Source organism: Eptatretus burgeri, chromosome 20 (genome assembly GCF_056783735.1).
Source record: "Eptatretus burgeri isolate ZD-2024b chromosome 20, Ebu_testis_v1, whole genome shotgun sequence".
Taxonomy (NCBI): domain Eukaryota; kingdom Metazoa; phylum Chordata; class Myxini; order Myxiniformes; family Myxinidae; genus Eptatretus; species Eptatretus burgeri.
In genome coordinates this window covers 2,391,668-2,406,249 of record NC_140980.1, presented here as the reverse complement: position 1 = coordinate 2,406,249, position 14,582 = coordinate 2,391,668, and the positions used below count along the sequence as shown (strand labels likewise).

The 14,582-nt window shown below is 48.6% G+C and overlaps 1 protein-coding gene across 1 annotated transcript; it reads left to right on the top strand.

The window, feature by feature from the left end:
* The first annotated feature begins 696 nt into the window (after positions 1-696).
* On the top strand, positions 697-9,504 carry LOC147008311 (F-box/LRR-repeat protein 4-like). Its single transcript, XM_085865267.1, has 2 exons — positions 697-1,083; positions 8,646-9,504. The coding sequence occupies exons 1-2, from the start codon at positions 1,043-1,045 to the stop codon at positions 9,085-9,087; spliced, it is 483 nt and encodes a 160-aa protein (XP_085721393.1). The 5' UTR covers positions 697-1,042; the 3' UTR covers positions 9,088-9,504.
* The last annotated feature ends 5,078 nt before the right edge of the window (positions 9,505-14,582 follow it).

Here is a 14,582-nt window from a genome sequence, read left to right as displayed (position 1 = left end):
AACTTTATTAACAATGAGAAAATCGACATCATGCAAACAATTCGAGTGCAAGACACAAACTTGACGAACAAACAAAAAGCATGACGTCGTTAACAAACTATGACGTCACCTGGAAAATGCAAATCCAAACAATGTCCATGTGTGGCGAGTATCGCTTTTAGTAAACTGTGCTGTGTACGAAGGCACGGAAACGAATCAGGCGTACCTGTGGGGCTGACCCTGAGGGAGGCCCCACAGAGAGGGCGGGCGGGGGAGTGCGGGAGGTTCCCCACAGAGGGGCGGGCAGGGGAGTGCGGGAGGTCCCCCACAGAGGGGCGGGCAGAGGAGTGCGGGAGGCCTCCCTGAGAGGAGTGGGCAGGGGAGTGCGGGCGACCCCCCAGAGAGGTGTGGGCGGGGGAGCGCAGGAGATCCCCCACAGAGGGGCGGGCAGGGGAGTGCGGGAGGCCTCCCTGAGAGGGGTGGGCGGGGGAATGCGGGAGACCCCCCAGAGAGGGGTGGGCGGGGGAGTGCGGGAGGCCCCCGAGAGAGGGGCGGGCGGGGGCATTCCCCGACATTCTCGATCCAACTTCAACCATCGCAGGACAGGTTGGTGAGAAATCCAATTGTAAAAAAAAAAAAAAAGAGTATAAGTGTAAAATGTCACACAGGCACGATGGACCAGCCGGCCAGTTCATCGGTTTCATTTGTTTGCAAATATCAGCACAACATCGATTTAACACGGGAAGTGTGACAAATGTGGATCAAGGAAAGCTTCAAAACAAGTAAAATGTGCGACGACAAGATTAAAGAAGGTTTTTCAGCGATTTAATATGAGAACGAGATGACGTCATCTGAACGGAACACAAGCCGCCATTTCCGTACGTTGGGGCGGGGTCAAGACGACTTCTCATCACGTGTTCCTGGTCACGAGGTTTACAGGAAAAGATCGTCGGCCTTGATACAGGAGAAGTGGAGGTCTCACAACGTGCAAGTCTTTGCTCCCTTTACCTGAACCTTCCAGGTCGGTGAACATTACCTCAGTTTCCCTTCGAGAGACACAATAATGAACCAAATTGGAGAACGACATCGACGTCGTTCCTCAGGGTAAGGGGGTTTCTTCAGGGTGGGAAATCTAAATATCGGATGTTGCAGCTGGTCGTCGTTGCTTCGCTGACGTGTTTTTAATCGAATAACGTCATGTTGTTCCTCACGAACATTCTGCGCTATTCACTCCGTCATTAGCCTGAGGTGATCTTACATCTGCTCGAAAGTCAGATCACGTCTTCTTCTTCTTCATCCTTGCTCATGATATTTATATTTGAGCAAATACAACTGGTCACTTCACTGAGGGAAACATTAAGTTGGGGAGAAAGGGGTTGGAGAGAGGGGCAGCGAGAGAGAGAGAGAGAGAGAGAGAGAGAGAGAGAGAGAGGGGGGGAGAGGGGGAGAGATGGGGAGGGAGTGAGAGAGAGAGGGGGGAGAGAGATAGAGATAGAGAGAGGGGGGAGAGATAGAGAGGGGGAGAGATAGAGAGAGAGGGGGGAGAGAGATAGAGAGAGAGAGGGGGAGAGAGATAGAGATAGAGAGAGGGGGGAGAGATAGAGAGGGGGAGAGATAGAGAGAGAGGGGGAGAGAGATAGAGAGAGAGAGGGGGGAAAGATAGAGAGAGAGGGGCAGAGATAGAGAGAGGGGGGAGAGAGAGAGATAGAGGAGGGAGAGAGAGAGTGAGAGAGTGAGAGAGATAGAGAGTGAGAGGAGGGGGAGAGGGGGAGAAAGAGAGAGTGAGAGAGATAGAGAGAGTGCGGGGAGAGGGAGAGAGAGAGAGAGGAGGGAGAGAGGGGGGGAGATAGAGAGAGAGATAGGGAGGGGAGATAGAGAGAGAGGAGGGGGAGAGGGGAAGAGAGAGAGAGAGGGGGAGATAGAGAGAGGAGGGAGAGATAGAGAGAGGGGAGGATAGGGGGGAGAGTGAGAGAGATAGAGAGAGTGAGATAGAGATAGAGAGAGATATAGAGGAGGGAGAGGGAAAGAGAGAGAGAAGGGGGGGGAGAGATAGAGAGTGAGAGAGAGATAGGGAGGGAGATAGAGAGAGAGGAGGGGGAGAGGGGAAGAGAGAGAGAGGGGGGGAGATAGAGAGAGGAGGGGGAGAGATAGAGAGAGGGGAGGATAGGGGGGAGAGTGAGAGAGATAGAGATAGAGAGAGATATAGAGGAGGGAGAGAGAGAGAGAGAGAAGGGGGAGAGATAGAGAGTGAGAGAGAGAGAGAGAGTGAGAGAGAGATAGAGAGTGAGAGACAGACAGACAGCCACAGAGAGAGAGGAGGGTGGGTGGGGGGTGGGGGGGGGAACTAACAGCCTAAACTTCCAGCCTTTGAGAGAGACTTAGTGAGGGTGTGAGATTTGTCAGGATTGAAAGACATATTCTAAGTGTTTGATCAGCTTGTGATTTTATCCAGATCTGCAGAGAGTGAAGAGGACGCTGTCTGCCACGTTAACTGTGTATTTATATTGTTACGGAAATGGCCGTTCGTTGTCCACTAAATATAGGATTAGCTCAGATCCCCCATTAAGTGCATGTTTAGCTAGGTTGTTCGGTAAAATTGACGTTACATGTGTGTCGGGAGGTGTCGGATGCATGTTTATTGTTCGTACAGTGGTGCTATGTGGAGCTGGGGTAAGTAGTTTGTCGGCTTCGTAAAGGGGGAGGAGCCAGTGGCTCGGAAGCGAGCGAACGAAGACCTCGTGGAGTGGTTCAGTTTGGGGGAACAGTCGGGTTCGAGGCGTGCTCGGGTTTCGAGGGGAGAAAGAAAGGAAAAAGTGGTAAGAAACTGAGAGGACGGCGGTGATTCTGCCGAGAGAGAAACTGCAGTCCGCCGAGTCTGGCCGATGGTGGAACTGAGAGCGCCGAAGCTGATATCTGCTTTGAGAGGAACTGGCTGCTGTGTGAGTCTGGAGTCGGATTCGAGCGGAGGTCATCGACAGGTTCGGCCTGCGTTTGGCGATGGAGCCTCTGACTGTCCCTGCTCACCTCATGGCTCGACGACGTTTTGGAATCCCATGGACCCAGCTTACGGAGTCCGGCACCTCGAGTTGGCCTTGTCTGGTGAACAGGCCAGGCCTGGACTTGTATGCTGGACCTTGAGAGAACCCAGCTGGGACCCATCGTCGATCTAACGGTCTTGTGCCGTCGACCTTACGCGGGGTCAGAGACCGCGTGCTGTGCGAAGGGGGAAGGCGAGCGCCGTCTTGCCGCGCAGCGTGTTCGAGCTTGGGCTTGAATCCATGGACATCGGCTTGTTTTGAGTGACATTCGTGCTTTTGATCCTTTCCTCTGGTCCATGAAACACCACCAAGTACTCTGTCTTGTCTGCATGCTGTCTGTCTGTCTTGTCTGCATGTTGTTTATGACATTTCTCGGTAGGGACCTCCCCAAAACCTGTAATCCGTAGTTCCCTAGTTAAAAACGGGTTAAAGATTGTTAATAAAAACATTGTCGTGAATATTTTGCGTTTGTGTGTTTCCCCGGTGTGCCCCAGAGGAATAAATTAGCCCGATACGTTAAAAAAAGGCTACGGATTGGAGCCGACACCCGTCGAACTACACCGTCTGAATCCTTAACATTTGGCAGTCAGGAGCGGGATATTTGGACCTGTGGTACATTTCGCACCGCGAACATTGGTTACGAGAGGCGCGAGAAAAAAAAACCGAAGCTCGCAAATTTGATTTTTATTTTGAGCGGATCGGGTGAAAAACTTGGAAATTATAAAGAAAAAGGAGTCGCAAAATGGCGGCGCGGCTCCACCTTGGCGCGGCACGAAGTGGGAGTGGGCTATTAATAGCGCAACGAATGGCACAACACGAGGCGGAGGCTCCCGACCACCGGTTCAAACCACGTGGTCACGGCACGCGCCATGGCAGGCGTGGCAGGACGACTACGTGAACATTGGCAAGCTTCAGACACAATTGGGGGATGCCTTGGAAGAGGTGAGGAGTTATGAGAATTATATAAAGGAGGTACAAATTGAATTGGACGAGGCACAACGGCACGGAGACGAGCTTCAGAAAAAGGATGTGTACGGTGGGTTACAACAATTGGCCGATGTACGGGAAAAAACTCGGTGGCTGAAAGAGGACATAGCCAACAGAGTCGACGAACAATGTGGAGAAAAGAATAAAGTAGTGTTGTTTACCCGTCAGTTGGAATATGAGAAGAGCAAACTGAACAAAAGAATAGAGGAAGAGCAGATTGGTATCTCCCAGGATAGGAAGAACTTTGAAAAAGAATGGGGAAAAAAGCTAGAAAAGGAAAAATGTGAACACAATTTGGAATTGAAACAACTGAAGGAAGAGGTAAGATCAGGCGATCAGATAAGAGAAAGCCGAGAACAGAAGATAATAAGAGGTGATAAATCTCTGCAGCAAAGGAAGGAAGAATTATTGGAAAAGTCAAGACAGTTCGAAGAATTACAGGGAGAAAAGAGGAAAGTAGAGTGGAGTATCCATGAGTTGGAACAAGAGAAGAGCGAACTGAACAAAATAATAGAGGAAGAGCAAATTAGTAATTCTCGGGAAAGGAAGGAATTTTATATGACGGGATAGGAAGGATAATTGGAAGAAGAATGGAAAACAAAACTGGAAATTAACAAGGAATACGGTAAGAGAGTGAACGAATTGAGGGAGGAAGCATGCGAAAGAGGTGAGATGAGAAAGGAATTAGAAAAAAGAGCTTCTGAGTTACAGAAACACCAAAGGAAAGAGAGGGAATTGCAAAACGAACTGAGGGTGTTAAGGGAGGAAAGAAAGAGAACGGAGAATGAAACATGAAAGAACCACACTGTGCAGATCAAACAGCGAGCAGCCAAAGCAAGACTAAAGAATGAGATGCAAGAAAGAGTCACGAAAGAACAACGAATGAAACAGGAAAGGGAGATCAACCAATTGAAAGAAACGACGAGATTGGAGAAGGAAGAACATGAGAGACCGTGGGAGAGGAAACAAAAAGGACAAGAACAACTAAAGGAGAAAGCGAGGTTGGAGTACGAGGAGATAGTGAAAGAACAACGAATGAAACAGGGAAGGAAAATCAGCCAATTGAAGGAAGCGACGAGATTGGAGAACGAAGAACATGAGAGACGGTGGGATAGAAAACAAAAAGAAAACGAATTTGAAACTGACCAACTAAAGGAGAGAGCAAGGTTGGAGTACGCGGAGATGGAAAAACTCCGGAAAGATAACGATCAACTAAAAAGGCTCGGAGAGGAAGAACGACTCGAATGGAAAAGAAAATGGAGCCAGGAAGTAGGACAGCACAATAATGTGGGATGTGTGACGTCACCACAGGGAGTAATGTTAGTGGTCCGGGACTTGATTGACATCACTCGTCGGATGACACCACAATTAGAGCAAACCCTGGTGGGGGAGACATTGAGGGAGCATACGGGGTTGTTGACGAATGAAACACATTTTGAGCAGGTCCAGCGTGTGGAGCTGACAGCCCCAGAGGAGTGTGGCGAACCGATGATGAGCAACCTGCTGGAGAGACGCGACCGGACCGAGGTGACTCTGGAACAAAGCAGGTACGTGGGTACATGCATACATGGTGCGGACGATGAGCTTAAGGTAGAAATTGAATTTTACGTTAATGAAGAGACTCTGTCCGATGGGGTGCACGTATGCGTGACCCCTGAATGTGTATGTGGAGTGCCTGTGAACGAATGCTGTGAGCCCACAGTCCAGACTACAGCACCGGTATGTGCTGCCGAGGCCGAAACGTGTGTGGGTACTCACCTGGCGGTCGAAAATGTAGCCCTGGAGTGCGAGGCAGTTGGTCAGTACGCAGGCAAGGTTGAAGGTGTGGAATGTCAACACATAACCTTGGAATGTGTGCAGCCTGCTGTGTGTGGGAGGCCTGAGCATGGAATGAGTGGTGACATGGGAAATAGGTTAGACGTGCAAGGGGAAATAGAAATGCCACCAGGACAGAACTTGAGCCAGGGGATGGAAACCATAATGGACAGCTCCGCATGGATTCTTACAGAATTGGAGGTGCTGCATCCAGGAGCAGGCTTTAGAAATTGGATTTTAATTTCTCTATCAACCTCACAGGAACTTTGGAGTGGAGTGCAGATGAGTAGCGGGTGGCACTGGCGTGTGTCACTTGGTCTTCGAACCTTTCTGAGCACACGAGGGGTTTGGCTCGCTGAATGGGGTTTATCTGTCTTCAGGGAGTTATGGAGAAGAGGGGGGAGGCCGCCTCCCTGATTGGGGTTTACCTGATTTCCGTGAACTCTGGAGAAAAGGAGGGGGTGGACCACAACCCCAATTGAGACGTGACCCCTTTGTCCCGTGGGGGAAAGGCGGCGGGGTCATGTAATGGGAAATGAGGGATTCATTCCCTCACTCCCTTTCCAATGAGCCAAAGAAGCTCATATATTGGGATGTAAGAAATTTTGATTGAAAATTGTACCGAAAGTGATTGCAAATTGAGAGATGACAGAAGACATAAGAGTGGCACGAGTGGATGTGGGTGATTATTGAAAAAAAGCGGTGGAGACATTACAGGCAGAGCATTAAACACACCTGAAGCAAGTGGATTACAAAGAGTGGCTTGTTTTAGGAAGGATTGAAATGCCTGGTTGAACTGCATTTGTTTACCATCGATATCACCGTGCCAACATTGCTGTGTCACCTGCTGTCCAATGCAGGGCTTGTTGCCTGCTGCTGCTGCTTGTGAGTAGGCCAGATGGGCCGAAGCATTTTTGTGGGCCATTGAGGCCAAAGTGCTTTTGTGGGCCGTTGCGGCCAAAGATTCATGCCATTTTGTGGCCTCAGTGGGCCGAAGAACTCTTTGTGAGATTAGGCCACTGGGCCGACTGAACTCACCTGGTGAGAGGCCAATAAGGCCACGAAGTGAGGAAACTCTCAGGGGTGAATGGACAATACTGCCGGGAGGGGCATGAAGGAGCGAACATGTGAAAGAACTTTGAACCTTTGAATGTTCTGCTCCTATGCCAATATTGGTGTTTAAGTAAAATTGAATGCCCTCCCGTTCAAATCCATAATTAGAATGTTAAGTAGTGTGCATAGAGTGTGAATTTGTTTGTTAGATTGGTGACCCGACACACGAGGAGAGGGACATGCCAATCTTACTGACACTTTGGTTTTTGGAGTTAAGTGGTTCCCATATTGTGGGCCAGAGTAAATGAGAGATCTGTGCTGTACGTGAGTCAGGGCCATTGCCGTGGGCTGCCTCAGATGGAGGCTCGGGAGAGCCTCGGGAGAAAGGTGGGGGTAGTGTTACGGAAATGTCCCTTAGTAGGACACTAAATATAGGATTAGCTCAGATCCCCCATTAAATGCATGTTTAGCAAGATTGTTCGGTAAAATGGACGTTACATGTGTGTCGGGAGGTGTAGGATGCATGGTTATTGTTCGTGTAGTGGTGGTGTGCCGAGGGCTTCTTCTTCCTCCCCTCTCCGGACGATAGGCCCCGCCCAGTCGGCTGAGGGGGAGTGGACTGGAGAAAGAAAAGGTGGAGCTGGTGGGAGAAGTTTGTCGGCTTCGTAAAGGGGGAAGAGCCAGTGGCTCGGAAGCGAGCGAACGAAGAACTCGTGGGGTTTTTTAGTTTGGGGGAACAGTCGGTTTTGAGGCGTGCTCTGGTTTCGAGGTGAGAAGGAAAGGAAAAAGTGGTGAGAAACTGAGAGGACGGAAGTGATTCTGCCGTGAGAGAAACGGCAGTCGGCTTTGAGAGGCAAGCGAAGAAAAGCGAGTGGTGATTCTGCCGAGAGAGAATCAGCAGTCGGCCGAGTCCGGTCGGTGGTGGAACTGAGAGCGCCGAAGCTGCTATCTGCTTCGAGAGGACCTGGCTGCTGTGTCTGGAGTCGGCTTCGAGCGGAGGACATCGACAGGTTCGGCCTGCGTTTGGCGACGGAGTTTCTTACTGTCCCTGCTCACGGGTTAAAGATTGTTAATAAAAACATTGTCGTGAATATTTTGCTTGTGTTGTGTTCCCCGCTGTTCCCTAATAAATCTGGTTGGTTCGTATAAAGTTGCTGCTATGTGGATTAATTCGTGTCGCGTCTTGGAACGATCCGTTCGATCGGTATATAAAACCAAAATGGTTCCAGACTGGCAGAAAACGCTCGGCATCTGACAAAACCAGTCTGTAACCGGGGTTCTATTTCCCCAACTGGTAAGGTCCAGGATTACGTTGGTATCGCGATTGAAGACGCGTGACCCGAGGCTTGTGCCGAGCCAGCCGGCGTTATAAACCCCGGAAACGGCTGGAGTGGGTTGAGAACCCCTCCGTCGCTGAATCCTTAACAATATTTTCACTTGGAATATGCTCAACGCCTTCTTCAAAGCTGCAAAAGTTTGATTTTGGAAAGCAAGATGGGTGGCACACATCGATTTTCGTAGATCTGTCAACATTTAATGAGTAAAATGGACCATGGTAAGATGAGAGTAAGTTTTTGAGTGATACAATGGGGGGGGGGGGGAAGTGATGACATCATCTGAGTTCCTGATAACAAGTGCAATTTTGAAATGACCACGTGATCGACGTGAACTGGATCACGATTGTGGATTTTACTCCACAGTTGTGGATTTGTGGACGACTGTATGCAATACACGTTTGCATGTTGAGCCTGCTCTGCTCTTCCTGTTCAACAGGACCAGGAGAAACCAACAGCAAGGAGATGCACCCGGACTGCAGGAAGACCCTGAAGGTTTGTTCCCGCAGTCGTCTCATCTCGAGTGCCCTCAATACGTGAGACAAGTTCTGGACCTGAGCTCCCAGTATGGAGGATACAATTCCATGAGCAACGTGGTGGGTCCACCGAACATATTTTCCATCTACTTGGACTTCCTGCACGTGCCCGTGCCGAGAACATGTGGGTCGTGGTGGGACCGCTTTTCCCGATGGACACCCGGACGTTGTCCCAAGAATCCCGAGTGGTTTAAAAGCCAGGATTTCATCGAGTTACTTTTCGATGAGCCCGTCTTCCCGACCGGGGTCTTGGTGTTGGAGACGTACCACCCTGAACATGTGGTTCGTATTCTGGCCAAGTCACGGGATGACGGTGAAGACTCTGCTGTGTGCAGGTACCAATGACCCATTTGGTTTAAATCTCCAACGAGTCTTTATGCTCCTGAGTCCAAAAGGGATGAAATGACCAATTATCGTTTGCTTTGGGAGTATGTTTACCCGCTCACTGGTCTTACATGATGATAACGGGATTTCAATAACATCTTCGTGAAATAAATGGATTAGTTACCTGGTTTTTTATAACATTTGATCGACAGGTAGTGGACAAAATATTGGAAACCCCGAGGTAAATGAGTGTATATTGAAAGCAACAGCTTCCACACAGGTGTGGCCCATGCGTTAATTTAGCAACTGACAACCCAGGCTGCACAGGCCCATTTGAAGACCACTTTGTGGTCGAAAAATCCAAGTGATTGAATGCTTTTCCAGATCTCGCATGGAGATGTACCCAGATAGACTGGTGTTGGGTTAATGGTTAAGGTGGCTGGCTTAAGATCTCAGGTTGAAATAACACCAGGTGGGTTGACTCAGCCTGTCATCCTTCTTTGGTCGGCAAAATGAGTACCAGATTACTGGTAACAGCGGCACAGTTCAGAAAATTATGCAACCAGCAGCCAGATTATGCAGAGGCTGCACATCAACAACATGGACCCTGTCTGCACAACCAATCAACATCAACAACATGGACCCTGTCTCGTTGCGATCTGCACTTCTTTTAATCACACAAATGACAATGAAGGAGTTCTTTCGCTATCACACCAGGAGTGTGGATGTGGTGTGGTGTGGTTTGTGGTGTGTTGTTTCGCAACTCAACTGCAGTGTGGGAGTAATAGAGATGGAGTAAGGTTAACCTCTTTAGCATAATTGTCCTATTGTACTTGTTCTTTGTCCGAATGCAGCACAAGGCTTCAGGTTCGGGTCATTGGCTGAGGGTGCGGCTTTGCCACTCATGCAGTGCCCAATGCCAGTTGTGGCAGGAATTTGTAACTTGACCATGGTGTTGGTAATAGCTCGCCTCCTCTTCACGAAAGACACCATTGGCTCTTTAACGTCCATCCGAGGGACGACACACACATTGATGAATCACCTTGCCTGTGAAACATCAGGATGACAGTTTGTCACTGGGTCGAGATTCAAACCCAGGCTCGACGGCTTGAAGGTGAGTGTGCGTACCTCTGGAGTCTAGACCACCCTGTCAGTCCCCGATTGTACTGTAAGATCTTCATCCTCAAGCCATGACATTTCACACAGCAAAATGGGATCGTTGTGTAAATTTTGAATAGAACATCAAGTTTCATTCATATATTTGTGAATTTATTTAATAATGTGAGTCATGTCCTTTTACACATCCGTTTGTATCACATTGGAGATGATGTTCGACATGAGCCACACCCTAATACACAATGTCTACTTCATGGTAAAATCAAAAGGACACTCCTCAAAAGGTTTACTTTGGTGATGTACGATGCAGGTGGCGGACGCTGTGGTCCGGCCCTGCGGACACCAATCTTCCACCGAACGACCCATTCACGTTTTCCCCAATGATACAACCACCGGGTTTTGCGACGAACGTCCTCCGTGTCGAGTTCAGTTGCTCCGTGAACGCTTACCACGTGGAACTGGCCGCTGTGGTTCTGTACGGTATCCCGGTGGACATCATGCAACTAAAGAAGAGCAAGAATGAAGATCTTGCTGAGTCAGAAACACTTCGGCAGAAACAAAGCACGATGGAAAGAAGGAGACGAGATATGGTTGAACATATGGAGGAAGAAAGGAGGGTGGACGAAGAGGAAGAGAAGCTTTCCCCCTTCACAAATAATGGATATTTTGACCTTTTACCTTTCGAGGTGAGTATGTGAACCCCAACTCGTCATCTTTTCTTCTTCTTTTAAAACTTGGTTTTCCAGATCACATCATCTCATTGTTTGGCTTCAGAATGGTTTCAGACGATGGTGTCAATATTGAAATGGCTGTCCAAATCTGTTTTTGCTTGAAAGCCTTGATGGCTTCACTAGTGGTTACCTGGGTTGTTTTAAGAGTTACTGGTTTATCATTTGATGGACATCCGTGACTATCTGGATAGTGACAGTTGGTCAGGTTGATGCACTCATAATTAAATCGATTTCTTTTTTGCTGCCTTACTTCCACGACAGATTATCGAACTTATTTTATCTCACCTGACGCTCCCTGAGCTGTTCTGCCTCGCTCAATGCAGCAGTACCATACACGACTGCTGCTACAACCCTTCCATGTACAAACACCTGGACCTCAAGCCTTTCTGGCCATCTCTCTGCGAGGAGGACCTTCTCGCTTTGAAGCCTCGTCTCACCCACACATGCTCGCTCGGTCTCTCATGGACTGGAAACGATGGAAAATTCAGTCCTACGGTCCTAAGAAAGTGAGTAATTGAATGCAAAGTTAGTAATCGATGGCCTGGGTTGAGGTGAACCGTCTCCACGTCTCTTTCATTCTGATCAGTTTCCTCTCCTGTCTCGTCTCTTGCCGCTTCTCCGATCACCAACAAACTTGGTCGACATAATTACCAGTCACAATTGTGCTTACAGGATATAAATTTACTTACCACTCTTCAGTTTATCCAGGTTGACCAGATCAAAAGTAGAGTTTTCTCAAAGCGTTTCCCATGCTGAAGTCACGGAATTCCGGTGTTGGACGCCATTGCGTCACGGAATTGTTGCTGCTGCTGTTTTTATTTCGTTTAATTAATTTTTGTGTGGTCCTTCTGTCCTTTCAAATCCTTTTCCATGTCCTCAGCAGTCCTTGACAGGTGGCTCTTCCGACGTCATGATGCTATTGAGTGTTTGTATTTGTACAGTCCTCACGTCCTATCACATCCCTTCCCATCACCATTCCTTGATGGTTGTATCCAACTGCTATTAATAAGCTTGGTCACCAGATCAAGTTCGAGTTATTTAGACTTTGGAAAACCATCAATGAGATCGATTTGTAAAGCTGTTGCAAAAACAAAAAACCAACACAAAAAATACCCGTGAGTGCACCACGGCAGTGAAGGGCCAAATGGCCTTGTTTCTTTCTTTGAGTTTAATTCCTTCATTGTCAGACTTACACACACACACACACACACACACACACACACACACACACACACACACACACACACACACACACACACACACACACACACACACACACACACACACACACACTATCCTTGCAGCGGTTCGAGGGGTCTTCACATGACCTAACCCTGGGAACCCCCAGTAAGTTTGCAAAATTTGTTAGGGATTGGCCTCGCTGTTTTTTTCCATGATTTTCAGACCGACACAAACATACATGCAGATAATTTATTTGGGTGAGGGGGAGGAGGTTGGATTTGGGGGTGGGTTGTTCCCTTGACCTGACCCTGGGAACCACGAGCAAGTTTGTTAAAGTTGGTGGGGATTGGCCCATCCGTTTCTTTTTATTTGGGTATATCCATACGTATCGTCGATTGGTAATTTAAACATACATGCACCCCGAGACGCCCAGAACATCAAACAATGTCCGAAATGGACAAATTAAAACTTTTTTTCGTGTTAGTAGTCGGCTGCTGATAAGCCCTGCATTGCTGATAAGTTGAATTCCTGAGTTTAAATTTTGTAATTTGGCTCAGATTGACGAATGTTGAGGTTATGGCAGATGCGGAAATGAAATAAAGCGACGAACTCTGGTGTCTCCAGGTGTTTATAAGCATGACAATGTACCCAGTGATTTGTCGGGATGATGAACAGGCATTCGATGATATTAGTGAGGAAAGTGAAAAAATAACTTCATCGTTGAAAAAGCATTGCGGCCTATTCCAAGTCAAGGCATTGTTGAGCAGGCCAAAAAAATAGCGAATGAAGACCCCAGCGAGGGAGAGCGAGGTTGCCTTGGTGCCGGAAAAGGATATAATTATTTAAGGCTGTTAATTTTTTTCAAAAGGTGTTTTCTAATTAAACTAAACACCCTATGATCACCAATGCACTCCCTCGGAGTTCCCTTCGTATGCATGCAAAGTATCAGGTTGGTAGATTTCATGGTTTTGAAGTCATGGAGGACACACACACTGTCACACACAGTGACATTCATTATTATGGAAGAAGAAAGATCGTGAAACACCCTGCGACCCGTGCCTTTTGCATCCGATCATCATGTAATCTAATCATTCTCATTTGTTGGAACGTGAAAAATATCATTCATTTAATTATCTTCTTTTGTAAAATTATTTCCACGACATAGAGGGTGCAGCATATTGTTGCGGATCCGGGGTGGCAGGATTCTCGCCCGATCCTTGGCACCGTCTCCGGGGTTTATAACGCCGGCCGGCTCGGCACAGGCCTCGGGTCACGCGTCTTCAATCGCGATACCAAAGCAATCCTTGTACCTTACCAGTTGGGGAAAAATAACCCCGGTTACAGACTGGTTGTGTCAGATGCCGAGCGTTTTCTGCCAGTCTGCAACCATTTTTGGTTTTATATGCCAATCGAACAGATCGTTCCTCGACGCGACACGAATTAATCCATAGCGGCAACTTCATCTGAATCAACCAGATTTATTGGGGAACATCGGGGATCACAACACAAGCAAAATTCATGACAATGTTTTTATAAACAATTCTCAACCCGTTCTTAACTAGGGAACCACAGACTACAGGTTTCGAGGGGGTCCCTACCGAGATATGCCTTATACAACACGTGCAGACAAAGACAGACAGACAGACAGCATGCATGCAAAACAAGACAGAGTACTTGGTGATGTCTCATGGACGAGAGGACAGTGTCAAAAGCACGAATGTCGCTCGCAACAAGCGTATGTCCACGGCTTCGAGCCCCAGCTCGAACGCGCCGTGTTGCAAGATTGCGGCGTCGTACTCTTGCCCCCTTCGCACCGCACGCGGTCTCCGCGCGCTCTGACCCCGCATAAGGTCGACGATGGGCCTCAGCTGTGCACCAGACAAGGCCCAAATCGAGGTACCGGGCTCCAGCAAGCAGACCGCAAACGTGTCGAGCCGTTGGTGTGAGCAGGGACCGTCAGAGGCTCCATCATCTCCTCTCCTGCCTTCCCGCCTCGAAGCCCGACTTCCCAACTCCGTCCTCTCAGTTTCTCTCTCTGTCGAATCATCTTTTCTTTCCTTTTCCACGCTCACCTCTCAAAGCCGGCTGCCGTCTCTCTCACAGCAGAATCACCTTTCATAAGAGTCGATCGCCGACTTGATGTGCAGGCCGCCTCTCCCACTGCCAAAAAGGCAGACTCGGCGCGCTCAGGTTCAGTTTCTCTCCCGGCAGATCCACCACTGCATTTCCTTCGTTCGCTCGCCTCGAAGCCGACTGGCTCCTCCCCTCAGTTTCACTTCCATCTCTCGGCCACTCCCTCAGCCGACTGGGCAGGGCCTCGTCTGGAGAGGGGAAGGAAGGAAGAAGAAGCTCTTGGTCCACCACCACTGTACGAACAATAAACAGCCTCTTACACCTCCCGACACACATGTAACGTCCATTTACCGAACAACCTGGCAAAACATGCATTTAATGGGGGGGGGGTCTGGGCTAATCCCATATTTAATA